At 41.2% G+C, this 19,759-nt stretch overlaps 1 protein-coding gene across 1 annotated transcript in view; it reads left to right on the top strand.

Annotated features, from left to right (window-relative positions):
• RNGTT (RNA guanylyltransferase and 5'-phosphatase) overlaps positions 1-19,759 on the top strand; it is a 2,413,358-nt gene that overhangs the window by 1,385,261 nt on the left and 1,008,338 nt on the right. Inside the window, exon 11 of the mRNA XM_044066976.1 lies at positions 151-315. Coding sequence (XP_043922911.1) covers positions 151-315 — 165 coding nt within the window. The remainder of the gene's footprint in view (positions 1-150; positions 316-19,759) is intronic.

Genomic DNA, 19,759 nt, shown 5'->3' with positions numbered 1-19,759 from the left:
AAAGGCCGAACGGCTTGGTATGGAATACTTTAAACAACATCTTGCACTTCTCTTTTTTATCAGTTACTTAAAGAAAAATATTTATTTTGAAATACATTTTCACCTGAATTTGATGTGCATGTCCATTTATCTTTTTTTCCTTCTTTATAGAGCCAGCCTGTTGGAGAATGTGATTTTACTGTGCGTCTGGCATGCATTGAAAAAGAGATTATATTCCCACGGCATGAAAAAATGAAAACGGGGCATATAGATAAAATGCGAGAGCCATTCAGTGTACGAAATAAACCATTTTTTGACATCCACACTTCGAGAAAGGTAGAAATCAACTTTTCTTTCTTTGAAGCTGATTATTTTTATGCTTGAAATATAAAACATTGAAGCACTTCAGCGTTTTTACCATGATTAAACCTACCTTTAGAATAAGTAAACCCTGTGGATGTAGCTGTCTATATGGGGCAACTGTTCCTACATAAAGAGGTAACTTCCTTTTTTTTTTGGAAAGTGTATATAGTTTTGTGTGTTTAAGAGTTAAAGCAGTTGGATGGGTTAAAATGTATTAGTTTCTTTTTTCCTGGGTGTTTTAAAGCAAAATAAAAGTCTGGGGAAAATGTGACATGGATTCAAAGATGACTAGATATTATCAGCTAATGTAAAATGTTTTTCTGTGTGTTTTGGTGGAGCCTCTCCCAAAATCATTGTAAAATATTTAATCTGTTATGGGACTTTTCTCTTGTTATATATAATTACTCAGCTATTGTTTAAATGGTTTTGAATTTGTTGTGGAGCTTTTCTTCTCAGGGCTCTGCTGAAAATGGGCCATTGGGTCACTCGGACTTTCCTAGTTAGCAAAGGACAAATTAAATTAATAAATATGAGAAGCAGCAGCTTTATACAAGACCAGCCTGCCAAACATTAATGTGTGCATGCATGTGAGTTGCAAGTTGGAAGCGTATTCAAACAGCTATCATGCAGAATATGTGAAAGTATCAATTTTATTATGGAATATCAATGGCATTGCAGGAATAGACCAGCTGTAAAGAGTACAGAATTGAATGAGGAAGTATATGGTCCAAAGGATTTTTTGTAATATTCCTTAGATTAGATAATATATAGCAATATATGTGAAGTATAATGTTTATGTTAATATAGTTTGATTACTTTTATATGAATATAAATTTGCCTATGTCACTAGTGATAATTCAATAAAGGTGTTTGAAAAAAAAGTATTTGGTGTAAATAGCAGTGTTACAGGAGACACATATAGATAGAAATGAGCATGTGAAGTTGTAAAGAAAGGACTTCAGAATGGATATTCAGTTAGAATATATTGGACAAAGGAAATGGGGGTAATAATGATTGTGACTGGGGCTCCACTAGTGATAGAAGAAGAAAGTAAATTATATATGTATTTATTTGCATCTCTTATCAGAATGGTCCAAGTGGGCATATGGAAAGCATGCCTGTTTTCAGTGTATGCCTGGGGAAGAAAAACTCCAACATTACAATGCATAACAAAAGTACAAAAATAGTAAAAAAAAAGAGAAAAAAAGTTCAATAATATAGCTGGGATAGAGAGTTGGAAGGGGAAAAAGAACCATGAAAAAGCTTAGAGCATTATAAAATGTTTCAAAAGAAAACACCAGTAAATATGATATAAAAGCGGTAACATAAGAATTTTCAGTAATGAGAGCTGTAGAAATAGTTTTGAGAGTTAGATGCTTTAAGCCAGCTATATAACAAGGGCATAGCCAAATGTTGAAGTATTGTTTGTTTCAGCTTGAAGACTTTGTGATTATTGATTAAAGGGAAAGACTGATAGAATTCCATATTTGGAAACCTAAAAAGAGCAAAAATTATTACCAGGGGAGTTGTTAAATTTTATTGTTTAGATTAGTAGTTTATAAAAGGAGCATAGTGGTCTCTTTGGGGGGACTAGAGATGGATAATGTTTTTAGGGAGGGACATAATTCAAGTTAATAGATGACACTGAGTGGTTACAAGTGTATGAAAGCTAGGGAATGTTTTATTTTAGGAGTGCAGTTTCCGTGCCTGGCAATGGTGAGATTTGTAAAGTATATAAATAATGAATTTAGCAATTTTATTGTAGTATTGTTCCTGAAGATCAATCTGGATTGCTTATAAGTTAATTAATATGGTAGCAGAGAAGAGTTTGAAGTAGAAAGGTCAAAACAGTATGTTTTCTGGTGGTGTTGGTCAGGTATGGCTAAACCTTTTAGAGGTTGCCAAGTTGTTGGTGTATTTTTAACTACATCATTTATATGATAGTTGGAAGTTCATATTGTCTTCAATAATGACCCCTAGAAGCTTAGTATGGATGACATGTTTATTGTTGGTATGATTGGATGAGGTTAAGGTAAAGACAACTTTTTGTTCTGTGAGATGATTGGTTGTAAAAAGTATTAGTTTGTTTTTGGGGTGGGAGTTCAGGAGTAATTGTAAATTTGGCAGCCATGTTTTGACACAGTTCAGGGATTCATGAGTTAGCTGTTGTGATTCGATAAGGTCTTTGACAGTGCAGATGAGTGTAGAGTTGTGTGTACTGCATGATGGCAGCATGTTGTGTTGCAGTGTGGAAGTCCATGATGAATGTGTTAAATACTAAGGGACCACAAACTGAACATTGGGGAACACCAACAGATGCAGCAAGAAAAGAGGAGATGTCATTTTGTTATTGTACTGCCTGTGATATATCAGAGACGTAACTTCCTTACCTTGACAGAGGTAGTGGAGAAAGACCTGGGGACGACAGTTTCTGTATGAGTTTAGTGTGAGAAGCTGTGTCAGAAGCCTTTGATGTATCAAGGTAAACAGCAGAGACAGAGAGAGCTGCATGTGTTTCTCTGTTGGTTTATAGTAGCACTAAAGTATGGCAGCGATATTACTGTGACGTGGGTGAAAGCCATGTTTAGGAGGGGAGAAGAGGTTAGTGTCGCTGTTGCATTTGTAGTTTGGTTTGAATACATTTTTCAAGTATATTAGTTAAGGGGATAGGATGGCTGTGAGCCTGTAGTTTGAGAGGTTATTAGAGTTGCCACCATTATGAAGAAGTAAAATGTATGATTTTTCCATAGAATAGGGACATTGTTTTCTTTTATAGGGTCATTTATTAATATGGATACTGGGTAAGTGAATCGCATGTGCTAATATTTTGATGTATTCAGCAGGTAAATTATCATGGCCGAGCTAGTATACGTTATTTTGAATTTTTTTTTTATATAGTAAAGGTGGGGAACCTGTACAAAGAATATATTTCTGTGGTTGTACATGTGTACTGAGTGGAGTAACTGTTGAAGATAAGTTATTCAGAAAACCGGTTACTGTTTGTATGAAGTTAAAGTTGAATTAGGTAGCAGTACTGTCATTTTGAGAGAAATCCGCGGTGGTGCAGCGGTAGCATTGTTGCCTCACAGCAAGAGGTTCCCCCATTCGATTCTCAGCTAGTGTGTGGGGAGTGCCTTCTGTGTGGAGTCTGCATGTTCTCCCCGCGGGTCAAGTGGCTTTCCGAAAGACATGCATGAATGGGCATGTCTTCGTTGAAGGTTGGGCGTTGAGCTGGCAACACGGCACTGTGAAAATCTACTGCCAGTCATTAGTGGACCGGAGTTCCGCTGTGACGACCCCTAACCGGGAAAAGCCGAAAGACAACAACTGTCATTTTGAGAGACTTGGTTCTAAGTGGGGTGTATTCATCTAAGTTATTTAAGAAGGTTGCATTAAATAATGATGCAACTTCATCCAGTGGGAGGGTGTGTAATAGTCTCCATTACAAAGATTTTAAGCTGGCAAAAAAATATCTTCTTGGAATGTTGAAAGATTTTTGACAGCGTTATGCAATGCCGTTTGAATGTATTATTTTGGTCTCTAATAGTGAAGGTGGGTAGGTGGTCACTTAAAGTATTGGGTAGGCATCCACTAGAATTAATTGTACTTGGTGTGATAGGAATCCAGTGAATGGTAGTGTTTCTAGCAGATGTTTGTCATCTAGTATAATTGTTTCTTTTTGCAATTTAGTTGAGGAGCAATAAAAAAACTCTTCTGCAGTTAGTGTTATTTCCAGGGAATATATATATATATATATATATATATATATGTGTGTGTGTGTGTGTGTGTATCAATATAGATATATTTCCTATTATGTAAGAATTTTTGTGGTTATTAAACTTAGAGAGTGAGAATTTTTGGATTGATGAGTGAGGGGGGGCTGTAGAGGTTGAGGAAGAGGCCAAATGTGTTTTGGTAAATAATGGCTACTCTGCTTTTCTTTCCATCAGGTCTCAGAATATTTTAGCCTGGTGAGAGGATATCTTCAGCTTTCATCACTTGTTTGAGCCAGGTATCTGTAGCTACAGTGGTACTGGATGAGTAAAGGGCTGTCAAGGCATGGAAATTTGCTAACTTATTTCTAACGCTATGTAGGCTTTAATTGATGTAAAGACCCAGCAGTAGAAGATGCTTCTTTGGTTATTAGGGTAGTTTGAGATGAGTGTGGCAGACTAGGATTTGGGTGGACATCTCCACATAGTTTGTGAGGTGAAAGCGGTTGTAGTGTACATGCCTTTTCTTGAGGTAGTGAATAAAATATATGTTAAACAAGTGTTGAGCTATAGAGAAATGACTGTGGGTACTATTACAGATGCAAGTTGGTGAACCCTGGGATGGAAAGTAACTGTTGTGTAGGTGGTAGTGATAGAATGCAAGGTGTGCAAGTTGTGAAATAAATGACTAAGATCATACCTCTCAACCGTACCGAATTTCTCGTTTTTTCCCAGTTTTGAGGTTCAAATAATGGGGTGCCACGATTCCTGAGTGGCACCCCTTAATTTCTGAATTTCCCGGCCTTTTTTTTTTTTTAACCCCCCTCGGCTTTTGGCATGATGTCATCATGTGCAGAGGCGTGCACAATGACATCAGCACTGGAACAGCCTGACAGGTTTATATAGTGAGCATCTGTGCGAGCCGTGCATGCACTTCCACAGCTTTTACAGGTAAGGAGGATAAAAACATTTCTATTACTGCCGCATTTGAATTTAACCAGGGGGGATGCGTGCAAGTCCGAGAAGAACTGTGTTTTATTTATTTGTGTCTGACTAAGTCCATTAATGCTGCTGCTTTATCTTCTTGTAAGTTCATTAATGCTGCTGCAAAGTTAGTTTAACAGTCGGTTAATGCTGCTGCAAACAAATTGTTTAACAGCCATTAATGCTACTGAAGGGGGTGTGTGTGACTTAGTCCATTAATGCTGCTGCAGGTTCTGTATTTTATCTTCTTGTAAGTCTGTTAATGCTGTTGCATAATTAGTTTATCAGTCCGTTAATGCTGCTGCAAAGTTAGTTTAAACAGCCGTTAATGTGTGTGTGACTAAGTCCGTTACTGCTGCTGCAGGCTCTGTATCTTCTTGAAAGTCTGTTGCTGCTGCAAGTTCTGTATTTTATCCTTAATGCTCCTGCAAAGTTAGTTTAACAGCTGTCTGTATTTTTTTTCTTCAAAGTTAACAGCTGTTAATGCAGGTTCTGTATTTTATCCTTGATGCAAAGTTAAATAACTCTCCAATGTCCTTCAAGAATGCAAATGCAGTCATAACATGTGGGTTGTCCTGCCTCAGGCAGCCCCCGGTCGGCCGGATTCCAAAGTCTGGGTCCGACGTCGGCTGATGTCGCATTTCTCTCCGACGTCAGAGCGGCTGGAGTATATAAGCATCATCCGACGCCATTTTCTTCAGTCTTTCTTGCAAGCAGAAGCAGTTCGCAAGTGCCGGTCGGTCAGCTCCTGTATTCTGTCATCAAAAGCTAAGTACCCGTTGGGGACCTTTTCTTGCCTCAGCCGATGTCAGAAATTACTGAAAAGTTAACAATTGTCTTTTTGTGGTAAACAAATACCTCATAAGGATTTCCACTCTTACTGCCTCCCTTGCCTGGGCCCAGACCACGACGTCTCGGCCTGTGTAGCCTGTGCTCGCTTCAACAAGCGCACTATCAGGCGCCGGGCGGAGTTCGCTGAAGACTTTTTCGGCGATAAATTTGCTTATATCATGCCGTCGGATCTTCCGACATCGCAAACTCTCAAAAAGCGAAAAGACCGGGACCGACATCCTCGGCCCGCGTCTACTACCGACTCCACACCAAAATCTACCTCGAGTGCTTCGGTTCCCTCTGAGACGGTCTCTCCACCGCTCGAACCGAAGACACCGACGACTCCGATTCCAGACATTACTCCGGCGCCAGTTATAGATTTTCCTCCGGATACGAAACCGAGGAAATGCCCGAGACCATTGCTGTAGACAAGGTCACTCCTGCACGTGGAGCTGCCAGGCCTCCTATGGCCATGTCTATTAAGGCCTACACTAGGGCTAAGGCAGCCAGCAAAACAAAGCATATTACTTCTAGATCTTTACCTCAGCCGACTCCAGAGACACAAATTATGTCCATGGCTGCTGATTTAATTTCCATGATTAGAGGTTTGCAGACCCATCCAGAGAGAGCATCCCAGCCTCCTCCTGATAAAAGGCCCCGGGTTGAACCCTCTGACCCTACTCCTTCAGATGAAGACTCTGAGGGCTCTGTCCACTCTGATAGCCAGGAAGAGCTCTTCCAGACCTATGAGGACTCAGATGCAGAAGATTCCATACCTTGGCCTCCCACCTGAGGATATTTCCTTTGGGGAAGTTCTGCACACCATGAGGGAACATTTCAAGTGGCAGGGCCAGGAATATTCTGATTCCAGGAAACGCCTTAGGACTTTCCTTAAGAAGCCTCAGCACAGGCCCTTAGCTATTCCTCCTGTACTTGATGTTCTGGATGATTTGTATTCTGATTCTAGTGCTACCCTGATACTCTCCCCTGCACCAGCCAAGCCAGACAGGTATTACAGGGTCCCTGAAACTCATTCCCATTTATTCAGGGCCCATACTGTTGATTTGGAAACTATTTCACAGGGGCCTAAAGGAGTTTCAGCCTCCACCTCAAAAAATCCTTTACCCTCCAACAGGGAAGCAAGGTCATTAGAGAGATGGGGTAAAAAGGTTTACACTTCCACTGCCTTATCTATGAGAGCTTTAAATTGCCTTTTTCATATGTTCCAATATCAGGATTATCTTTTAGAAGATTTACAAAAAACACTAGCTTCTCCTGATCCTTTAGACAGGAAGACATTGCAGGAAGCTGTACATAACACTCAGCAAGTAAGCAATCACTTCCTGCAGTGTGGATATGATGCACTGGAAGCTTCATGTAGGGCAGCTATGCGAAGACATGCTTGGTTAAAAGATCAACCTCTACCAGATCATGTAAAAGCAAAGCTTCTGGATGCACCCTTGGAAAAGAACAAGCTTTTTGGTGCAAATGCTAAGAATGTACTAAAGACCATCGAAGAAATAGCAAAATCAGTTCAAACTGTAAAGGATTTCCTCCAGGTTCAACCCCCCAGATTCCGTAGGAATTGGCCTTCAAAAAACTGGTCCTTTCCTAATCCTGAAAAGTTTCAAAGGGGTAAGAACAGACATGGCCGAGGAAGAGGCCAATACAGAGGCCCTTACAGGGGACGTCAATGGCAGCCAGGAAACCAAAGAGGTGGCGCAGGGGTTTCTCCTGCCCAACAACCACAATCTCAATGACTTTCCTCTACTACTGCCTACCAGGGAACAACTGGAAGCTCCGGAAATTATCTCTGTTTGCAGAAAACTGGCACAGACTGACAAGGGACAAATGGATTTTGGACATTATAGACCGAGGGTACAGGTTTCATTTTCATACCTTACCAAGAAAACAAGGCATGCCAAATCTACCACAACATCAAAGGGCAGAGGCTATCAAGCAAATCTCTCTGCTAACTCAAATGAAAGCAATAGAAAGAGTTCCACAACAAGAACAAGAACAGGGATTTTACTCAAGACTGTTCCTTGTTCCAAGAAAAGAAACTCAATGGAGACCAATACTGGACTTGTCCGCATTAAACACCTTTCTCATAGTACCAAAGTTCAAAATGCTGACTCTACAGCAACTCCTTCCCATGCTGAGCAAGGAGTCGTGGCTGATTACTCTGGACCTCAAGGAGGCATACCTGCATGTCCCTATCAGACACAGTTGCAGAAGATACCTCAGATTTCTTGCAGGGCCAGAGCATTATCAATTCTCAGCATTGCCATTTGGCTTATCTACTGCGCCCAGAGTGTTTACAAAATGCCTGGCTTCAGTGATTGCTCATTGCAGGCTCCAGGGTATACAAATTTACCCGTACCTGGACGACTGCCTCATACAAGCGGACGACAAATTGATGTTGACAAAAAATCTGGAATATGTCATACGATTACTTCAAGCTCTGGGATACACAGTCAACTTCCAAAAGTCAAGACTGCAGCCATCCCAGCAAATAATCTTCTTAGGAGCCAAACTAGACACAGCCTCTCAAATGGCTTACCTGACAGAAGACAAGCAAGAGAAGTTAACTCAATACTTCAAAGGTTTAGCAAAACTCACCCAGATGACTGCAAGAAGAGTCCTACAGGCCCTGGGTTACATGGCATCCTGCATCCTACTGGTTCCATTAGCAAAACTACACATGAGAAAGCTTCAATGGTACCTAAAAGCGTTTGGTCTCAGCACAGCAACAACTTGGAGACAATCATACCACTCATCCCATGCTTACAAAAGGAATTCCTATGGTGGGCTTGGTGAGCCAGGAAAACACAGGTTTGTCATTCAAAACCACAGATAACACAGACCATGACTACAGGCGCCTCAGACCTCGGATGGGGGGCACATGGAAGGCAGATGTATACAAGGACAATGGTCTCCAAAGGAAACACATCTGCATATAAATCAAAAGGAAATGCTGGCAGTAATGCATGCTATCGAGGCTTTTCAAAACCAACTCCAGCAAGGTCACTTAATGATACGGACAGATAACACCACAGTGATGTGGTACATAAACAAGCAGGGGGGCACTCACTCTTATCCCCTTTGCAGACTGACAATGCAGCTTTGGGAGAAATCACTGAGTCTAAACATCCAGTTGCAATCACAGTTTGTTCCAGGAAAAGACAATGTGTTGGCGGACAGCCTAAGCAGGAATTTCACCGATCCACACGAGTGGAAGTTGCATCCGAATGCTTTCAGACAACTCACTTCGACATGGGGCAAGCCAGAAGTGGACCTATTTGCCTCTCACCTCAATCATCTACTACCAAAATTTTGCACAAGGACATACCATCCAAAGGCTTGGAAAATAGATGCTCTTTCATTCAACTGGAGCTCCCTAGCAATCTATGCATTCCCACCTCTGCCACTGATGACCTCAGTATTACTAAAGATCAAAGCAGAGGAGCCCAAGGGAATTATAATAGCTCCGGATTGGCCAAGACAACACTGGTACCCACTACTACGGAGCATATGTCACACCAGGAGGTGGGCCCTCCCTCAGTGGCCTCTACTTTTGACTCAGCACAATTTCGAAACACTGCATCCAAACCTTCAAACTCTGCAGCTAACAGCCTGGGAGATCCCATAAATACATTCAACTTACCTCTCTCCAAGGAAGTCCAGAGGATACTAACAGAGGCTCGAAGACCATCCACCAGAAAGGTCTACTTAGCAAAGTGGAAAAGATTCAGCAATTGGAATACCAGCAAAGGGCATGATGCATCATTGTTGAACATCCCACTTATCTTGGAATATTTGGCAGATATGTTACAGAGTGGCCTATCATATTCGTCAATAAAAATACATGCATCTGCTATTTCAGCCAGATACAACACTGATCCTCCTGTTTTTTCTCTCCCCTTACTAAGGCAATTCCTCAGGGGAATCAAGAATCAAGAACATTAAGCCACCAAGAAAGACCCCAGTGCCAGCCTGGGACCTCAATTTTGTCTTAGAAAAACTGACTCTTCCTCCTTTTGAGCCAGCAGCTTCAGTTGACTTGCAATTTCTCTCATGGAAAACAGCCTTCCTGTTGGCAATTACCTCAGCAAGAAGGGTTTCGGAACTACAGGCCCTAATGGCAATACCACCCTTTATTATTTTCCGCAGAGACAGGGTTTCATTAAGGACCAACCCTACCTTTATGCCAAAGGTGGTATCTAGGGTTTCTCTAAATCAAGCCATCCATCTGCCTGCCTTCTTCCCCAATCCTGAGAATAAGGGGGAAAGGATTTTACATACCTTGGACATTCATAGACAACTTCGATACTACCTGGACAGAACCAAGGCCAGTAGGAAGTCTGAACAGCTTTTGTAGCTTCCTGCAGTCCAAGGAAAAGCAATTTCAAAACAGACTATTTCTAAATGGATTGGACATTGCATCAGATTCTGTTATTCCTTTCATGGAAAGACTGTTCCAGCCTATGTCAGACCACATTCCACCAGAGCTACAGCCACCTCTACAGCATTTTTAAGAGGTGCCTACAAAGGACATTCTAGCAGCTGCTACATGGCCCTCGTGCATACATTCTCCAAACACTACAATCTCCCTCTATACTCCAGGTCCAGCGGAGGCTTTGCTTCGGCAGTCCTGCAGGGTTTGATTGCCACACCATCTTTTTCCTAGAGCATTCCTCCTCCCCCAGCTAAGCTATGGTATTCTACCCACATGTTATGACTGCAGTTGCATTCTTGAAGGACATAGTACAGTTTTGTACCTACCATAAATGTAGATGTCCGAGAGACATGCAACTCCTCCATACCCCTCTATGCTTAGGGTCCACTCGTATCCCTCTCTCTGTCTTAGCTGGGGATATCTGTTATGGTGTATTTGTTGTATTGCTCATGTATTTGTTTGGAATCCTGTTTTTGTCTTCCAATTTGATTACAGCCTTCCTTGGAGGGCACCTGGCATCCGGGGCAAGAAACACTGAAGAAAATGGCGTCGGCTGATGCTTATATACTCCAGCCGCTATGAGAGAAATGCGACATCAGCCAACGTCGGACCCAGACTTTGGAATCCGGCCGACCGAGGGCTGCCTGAGGCAGGACAACCCACATGTTATGACTGCAGTTGCATGTCTCTCGGACATCTACATTTATGGTAGGTACAAAACTGTACTTTAATGCTACTGAAGATAAGAGTGGGTGTGTTCTGTATTTTATCTTCTTCAAAGTCAGTTTAATAGCCGTTAATGCAGGTTCTGTATTTTATCCTTGATGCAAAGTTAAACAGCCATCCGTTAATGCTACTGAAGATAAGGGTGGGTGTGTTCTGTATTTTATCTTCTTGAAAGTAAATAGTGCTTACTGGTTATTGCTGCAGAATTCTTTTGGCTACTATATTTCCCTACTTTGTGTTATGTTCTAGTCATGGAGTTAGTATTCTAAATATTTTTGTTCACTGGAACAATAGCAGTAGTTCTTTCATTTATCCATGCATTGATTGAGGTTAGCTTGAATTTCTATCATCTGTGAATACAATGACCCATAATGCATTGTAACTTCTGAATTTTCTTTTTTTTTTCTTCTAGGCAGGGATTCCATTGTTATTTCAAGTAATGTATTAGATCAAAATTTTGTTGGCTGGGCACAAAAATCTAAATGCCATTGGAATGTGGGTAATTGGAATTCACTTGACAGAAATGTATATGCTGAATGTTTTCTTTCCTATAGAAGTTTGGATTGAAGTTGAAATAGTCCTAATCTCCTGAAAAGGGTACACTACTCTGTAATAGTCTGTGTTTTTCACATCACTAGGGATAGTAAGATTGTGAAAAATATATACTGATTTTCACTGAAAGTATTTTCAACATAAAAAGTGGTATTTTCCTATAGGCAGCATGTAGTAACCTCCCTGTTCATAGGTTGGTACTAGGCTATCGGCCCTAGGGCCTATACAAGCCTATCCATAACAATTCCCTGGCTATTTCTTCCCACAGTATTTACTTCCCTGGACCCCTGTCTAGCAGGGCGACATAATGTGATCCCCGGGGTGAATTTCCTATCTCCCATCCAATCATAAAGGTTCCTTTTGAAGAGGGCCAAAGAGGCACTCTGCTTGAAATGTATGGGCAGTCTGTTCCAGAGTCTGGGGAGTCTCTGGGTCAGGAACCTATCCCTCCAGCATGTTTTGTTAATTGTGATGACAAGGTTTAGATCCCAGGAGTGTGTCTCTCTGAAGGATTGGGATTTCTTTAAGTGTAGCATGCCCAACAGCTCTGGGTTTGACATGGCCTTGTATGTTAAGCAGAGATCACCCCTTGAGTAGATGATAGGTGGAGTTGTTTTTAGACTGTCAGCATAGGGCATCTGCTTTAGGCCTGTGATTCATTTAGTGAGGTATTTCTGCGACCTTTCCAGTTGTTGCAGATGTTTTGAGAGGTACATAACAAGTGGGACATTGTATTCTATAACGGGTCTAATGAGGGGATAAGTACAGTGGGACAATGACCTCCTTTTTTCTGGATGAAAAAACCTTAGTGATGAGGTGTGCCACTTAGAAGGATTTCCTGACTGTTGTGGCCATGTGGTTATCGAAGGTGAGACCACTGTCCACCTGTGTCCCTAAATCTCTTATCACACTTTCGATGTTTAGTGTACTGCCACCTATGTGGTAATTCACGGGTACATGTTTTTTTTCGCAAAGGGGATAACAGTACATTTCTTGGCATTGAGCTTGAGCCCATGACTCTGGCACCGAGCATCTGTTTCTGTAACACCCTTTTGTAGAATGTCCACATCATTTGGGGATTCAGTAATGGCTCCCAGTTTGCAGTCATCTGCGAACTTTGTTAGCCAGAGTCTCTTAGTGTTGGCCTGTACTTCAGAGAAGTAGATGCCAAACAAGAGCGGTCCCAGGACTGAACTCTGATGTACTCCACTTGTCCCTTGTCTGGAGCTGGATTTGGAGTCGGCTACTTTTACAGTGTGGGTTCTGTCAGTAAGCCAGTTGGAAACCCATCAAGTGACATAGGAATTAATGCCCAGTTTAGTAAGTTTATCTATGATTCCAGAGTGGGGAATGGTGTCGAAGGCCTTGGCGAGGTCCAGATAGGCTGTGTGGACCACCTTACCCTGTCCACGGCTCCGGAGACTGATTCGATGAAGTCAAGCAGGTTCAGGAGACGAGATCGGCCCTTCACAAACCCAAACTGTGTGGGGTCCTGTGTTTGAAGGTTGCCAATGTCTTTGTTTATAAGTTCCATGATAATACGTTCCATGGCCTTGCAGATCAGGCTCGTCAGACTGATGGGGCAGTAGTTCCCGGGATCCAAGGTGGATCCCCCCTTGTGGAGTGGGATAACTGTAGCTGTGCGCCACTCAGTGGGCACGAAGCCTGAGGTGAGGCTATGATTAAACATGACACTTAGGTGAGGTACCAGTTTATTTTGTAGTTCATGTAGTACACAGCCTGGGATGTCGTCTGGTCACATGGATGCTGTATTCTTAGCTTTGGAGAGTGCGTTTTTTACCTGTGTGGCTGTTATTACCGGAATTTGGCAATCTTACGGTATTGAGATGGGCCCTTTAGTGGGTGAGAGGGGGGTGAAGTTTGCACTAAATCGATCTGCCAAGATATTGGCAATATCCTTGGGATCAGTATATTTAACGCCATTCTTTTGTAGCTCAGAGCAGATCTGAGCATTGCCATTTAGATTCTTGACATAGCTATAGAATGCCTTGTGGTTGTCTTTGGAATCTTTGGCAATTTTATTTTCGTAACTAGCTTTGAAGGATTTTATGAGGGATCTCAGCTTCTTACTGACGTTGGTAAGGGAGTTTTTTGCATCCTGGGATTTTCCTCTTTTCTGCAACAGTTTCTTCCTTTTGTTGTAACGTTTGTTTATGGCAAGGGACCACTAGATGGTTTCCTTTTTTTGGAGGAGAGCATCTTGGTTCTATTGGTGATGGCACAATTCATGCATGAGTGGATGTGCTCGTACAGTAGGTTTCAGCAGTTGAACATTTAGTTCCCATTTGCATGGGTGCCATGAAGTTTATCACTTCTGACTTGAGTAGCATGAAGTTGGCTTTGGAGAAGTTTTTTATGGAGGTTTCCTTACTGGGAGGGTGGGGGTGGGATGTGGATGTCAAGGGTGATTAGCTTATGGTCAGACCTGACCAACGAGGGGGTAGCCATAGGTGTGGAGCATCGATATTGGAGCCCCTGGTTGGACTAAGGATTATTTGATCCAACGCATTAGAATTTACGAATTCCAAGAACCGTTGGGCAAAGGTATTGGTGCACGAGTAGTTTTCCCAGTTAATGGCAGGGTAGTTGAAATCACCCAGTATTAGGGTGTTTGGTTGTATCTTAATATTTTCCAGTATGTTTAGAAAGATGTAGTGAGAATCTTGGGACATGGTGGGGGATCTGTAGCAAGCTACAATTTGGATTGTCTTACGTAGTGTTAGTTGCACCTGGAGAATTTCAGACGCATTTTGTTGGGTAACTAGCCTGGTTTTGTGACTATCCTTGGTGAATATGGACACTCCTCCACCTTTAGTGTTTCGGTCCTGGTTTGATGGCCAAAAAGTGTGGTAAGAGTTGGAGCCTGGTATTGCAGGGGTGCTCTCTGGAGCCTTGAACCAGGTCTCAGTTACTGCACAGATATCAATGTTCTCCATTTTTAGGAGTGCCTCGAGATAGTGCATTTTGAAGTTTAGACTTCTAGCATTGCGTAGCATTACCTTCAGATTTTGCATGCTTGTACCTATTGCAGTGGTGGTTTTGTCCTTTGAATGTTGCCTAAAAAAGGCACTATAGGGGTGGCAAGAGCCTTAGCCAGTAACCTGAATCCCAGGGGTGACAGGTGCAGACCGTCTCTGGCAAAGCATCGTGGTTTGTCGATCATGTCATTCCAGGCAGACAGATACTGGATCCCCTTAGAATGACACCAGAAGCTTAGCTAATTGTTGAAGTCAGTCATTTTGTCCTTGTATTGTGGTATCATTCTGGGTGAGTCATATTTGTACTTGTTGTGGAGTGACTTGAGTGCATGCATTATGTGGCGGATCCTGGTATCTGACTGTAATTTTCTCCTTGTTCAGCCTGTTGAGTGGGACATCAATGTGCCTGACTATAGAGTCACCTATGACTAAAGTGTTGGGTACGATGTCTTGCCTTAGGGGGCTGTTGTTGGGTGGCACACTGGTATTGTGAGCTATGTGACACTTTGGTTGTGATTGATGTTTGTTTGCGTTTCAGCTTTGGAGGTCCTTGTTGCTTGGGCAGGTTAATATTAAGGGCCTCCACATATGTGGGTTTAGTGTTGCTATGTGTGGGTGTTGGTGGTGTGGGTTTAGAAGGGCTATGTGTTGCTTGAGGTGTAGTGTGGGTGTTAACCTTCCTCTTGACTGTCTAGCACAGTCTTGGGTGGAGAGAGCTTTGGTTCCAGTTTGGCTATGTAAGTGCATCTTCTCATAGGTTGTGTGTAGGAGGAGAGGGTTGTCTGTATACATGAGGCAAGTGCTGCATTGCCCTAGTATGCCCAGGTTCACCAGGTCATATCAGTTTATGCAGTAATTTACAAAGTCCTGTTTAATACAGTAGCACGTCTTGTAGTAATCTCTGCTACAGGATATACAATATTCAATTAACATTTTCTAACGCTATACAAAATAGTACAAATTAACATTGTACATATATTAACCTCAAAGTGTCCTCTATAGCTGCGGCATTGTATTTCTTCCATATACACATTTTTAAAATTGTATATTGTAGAAGTGATCTTTAATAAGGACAGAAATTATAGTGGGATTTTCTCCTCGATGGAAAGGTTTGGGTGATTTGGGTCTGAGGACAAATATTAATGGACCAAACACTCTAGCTAAAGGGAGCAAATTCAGCCACAAACCACATTGTCTTGCAGTACATCATTCCTATTACACCATGGATGTTTGTTTTAAGTATGTATTCTTAGTTTCACTGTTTTCAGATGACATTACAGGCCTATGTACACTGTGTATGTAATGCACTTTAATTCCATTATTGAGGGCCTTGCTCAGACACTAAGGTTTGGCAATACCAAGGTATTAGCATAAGCTGGGTAAAGGTAGATTATTTGCTGCCAATCTGACTTTAGAATAAACTGACTGTCATATATATTTAAAAATGGAAAATCTGGATGCTGTGTTGGTGTATAATCAAACCCACACCAGCACTTCTATTCAATGTTTCTTTGGTCTGTTCCTCTGAAAATTTGGCTTTTTCTAGCAAATTAGTGAGAACTGAATTCACTAAATGATAGCCATTTCAGTTTCAGTCTTCCTATTTTCAGAAAACGCATCGTAACACAAAACATTTTATTCTGGCAACTTTTATAAGATTACACAAGCAATGTTTAAAACGTGTCCCCAGTTATGGGCCTTTGTCCCCCCCATATATTTTGGCTTTTTCCAGATTTCTTGTGCTGCATAGTTCTTCAGGGGGAGAGAAGTGTTGTGCTGCTTATACCCAGTCTGTTTGCTTTAGTAGCACAACAGGTAGAATACTTGCTTTTGATGCAGAAGGTTGTGGGTTCTACTCCCACATTATGTAGATGGATTGCTGATACTGTACTGTGTTGTACTTTTAAAGGGGGTGGATGTTGTAGTCTTGAGAATGTCCTCTTTTCCAAAGATGCCTAGTAAATAATGAACCTGTTATCAGTTTGCCATCCATTCCCTATTGCAATATTACTAGCTTATCATTTTTTTTTAATGCAACATAGGCAAGTTATTCCTCAAGGGCAACAGGCACTTTCTTTGTCGATGTAAGGTTCATCTTCTCCCTTCCCAGTGAACATCATTCATTGCTCCACATTTAAAAAAAAATGGTTACCATGTACTACTGGGTCTGAGCTCTGGGGCTATATTTTGGTTGTCTGTTCTTCAGTTTGCGTTTGAAAGTTAGTATCCCACAATCCCATTGGAGTGGGTGGGGGTTACATAATTATATATGCAAATTTTATGTTAATCAGCATACAGATTTGTACCTATTTTTCATGGGCCTTTGTCCAGATTTTTGATGTTTCCAGGTTGAGAGGTATGAGAAAGATTACTATTAGTAAGGTTATAAGTAAGATTATAATTGAGAGTACTATTGGCCTTATTAGGTCAGTCATTGAATATGGTGCGTCTTTGGCGTGTATCATACAACTGGAATGCCCACAGAGGAACCGTGCTAAAAGGATACAAGGCTTAAGTAACATGTCTTACATAGACTGACTCAAAGCCATGTCATTATACTAGGTATCCTGCAGACTGCTAAGAGATGACCTGTGTTTGGCATACAAAGCATCCTCCAATCCATTACTGATGGATTTACAGCACATCAGCAAGTCAGATGGCATTAGAAATACTTTGTCTAGGGATCTTTTGCAACATCAACAGAATTCTTTGGAGGAGCAGATATATTTCACAGAGGATACCGCTGCTGTGGAACAGACTCTTTATCCACATAAAACAAAGTTCACCCCTGTACATTTTCAAGTTCAGATTAGATCTATGGATGGGAAACAGAAACTTTACTTCAGGACTGTCCACTGTACTACTAATGGACAGATACAGCTCCTAAGTGCTTTATCCCTAGCATGGGTCCCCTGAAATTATCAATGATGTGATCCCAGTTATTCTTTTTAGGGATAATATATAATTATCAACCATGGGATTGGTAAGGCTAATCAATAACCAAAATAGGTTATTTCAGGCAAAAAAAGGAAATTGGCTAGGCTTAAAATGGGCCCACAAGGGCAGCAAACCTAGTAGTTTTAGCTACTTATATTGCATAATGGGGCAGCAGAAAAGTTTCAGAAGTCTATAAGAGGGAGTCTGTAAGTTTGGAAGTTTTTAGGAAAATATATATATTATTGTCAAAAGTATAAATTAGATGTTAGAAGAGCTAAGAAAATTAGTTGATAAGTCTTGGAGAAATGCTGAGGATAGGGTAGAAGGTGATGTCTTACCTTTTCTTATAGTGACATTAGCTGTAATGTCAATAAGTATTCTTCCCATTCCTTGAATGTTGTTATATAAATAGGTGTTTTTCCTGGCTTCCTAACTGCACCAGTACTGGTGCATGATCTAACACTATTATTGCATTTGTCTCGTACCCTAGTACCATTTCTTCATGTTCCACCAAAGTATACATCTTCTCAAGTAATGGTTAAAATTGTTACTTTACCTGCAGTTAGGTCTTTCAAATCAAACAGTTTCATGTATTTCTCAAATAAAAACAGGCTCCTTTCATTTTTCTCTCCCTTTGTGGTCTCCATGACATATTTTGTATTACCTATTCACTGTTGCTTAGCTATGATATCTGTCAAAATTAGTTTGAAGTCTCTCTCTCTCTGTTTGTGTTCGGGGGAATGTAAACATTTGCTATAGTTAATCTATTTCTCTCCCACTTCCCTTTAATTATTATGCATCTCCCACTTCTCTGTTTCCGCCTCCTCCTCCTCTTGGAAGCCAGAGCCTCTTCCTTTCCCCTCCCATATGGGCACTATACCCATGCAAAGCACTTCTCCATTTAGGTTCTTTGTGTTCTCCCTTCATTAGATGTGTTTACTGTTTGTGCTGGGGTTTTATATTTATTTATTTATTTGTCTAGCCTTTGTTGACTGGGTTAGTTGTACTAGGCTAGTAGCCTCTTTTCAGTGGAGACCCAAAGTGGTATTTATACCACTAGCAGAAATTTTGCCAGGGCATTGGTGAACTTCCCCTACTTTTTGGATCTGTTAGATGGTGTTGGAAATCTTCTACAACAGCAAGAAAGAGATCTAGGGGAAGCAATAGCATGAAGAAAGACAGTAGAGCTGTGTTGAGTTTGGAGGTGGAAAGTGAGAATTTAGAAAAAAATGTGTTCAATGTGGCGCTTCAGAATGTAAACAAAGATTGCTTTGTGGTGGATGTTACAAATGAGCAATTTTTAGCTGTCTCCATGGAGAAGGAAGTAAGCAAATCTTCTGACGGGATTTAGAAGCAGAACTGTATCAGGAGGGCTTGCAGATGATGTTCTGTTGAAAATTATTGAGCAGGATGATCCAAGTGACAGCAGATAACTTTTTCAGTAGTGCCAAGGATGATAATATGGAAGTGCAACCAGGTGATGTGGCAGCAAGGAATGCAGCATTTAAAACTTGTGCAACAGTAACACAAAGTGTAAGAGGAAAGCAGCAACAAACTGGGAAGGTGTCTTGGGACAGTAGATAATGCAGTAACTAAAGCATATGCGGCAGAGGCAGCAGGGAAAAATGAGAGTAATAAACTGTTAGCAAAACCTTTCTTTAAAGAAGAGAAGACTTTATGAAAAAGAACAAAAAATGACACTGTAATAGACAAGATGTTATGTATAAGGCAAATTAACTGTTCTGGGTTGCAAAGCTGAAGAAATTTGGTCTTTTACTCATACTGGAACAGAGATGTTTTTGTGACTTAACATTTGAAACTAATGGGCTGATGATGAAACTTATGGAACTGTGCAACAGCAAGGTAATTTATCCTTGGAACAATTATTTGCTTTCTGGTAGTAACTTAAACATTTAAAAATGTTACTTTGCAGTTGAGAACTGTTGAACTGAAAGACTATGTTAAAAATGCATGCAGGGTCTGTGTGAAACTGTTGACAATATTATGAAAATTAAAGATGAAAGAAATTTATGGAATGGTGGTGGAGGCTGGAAGCTGTTTTGAAATATGAAATGTGCTGTGATGCCCGTGCCCTGGCCCAGCAATCAAGGAGCCTCAATCCTCACCACTAACACCAGTGAGGGGCATCTCATATAGGAGGAAAGGATAACAAATACACACAGTAAAGTGGAATTTCCTTTAAGAGCACACAGGGA

This window comes from Protopterus annectens, chromosome 1.part0, assembly GCF_019279795.1.
Source record: "Protopterus annectens isolate FY-2018-M chromosome 1.part0, PAN1.0, whole genome shotgun sequence".
In the NCBI taxonomy this organism is placed as follows: domain Eukaryota; kingdom Metazoa; phylum Chordata; order Ceratodontiformes; family Protopteridae; genus Protopterus; species Protopterus annectens.
Note: the sequence above shows the minus strand (reverse complement) of the source record. Positions and strands in the feature narration are given on the sequence as shown.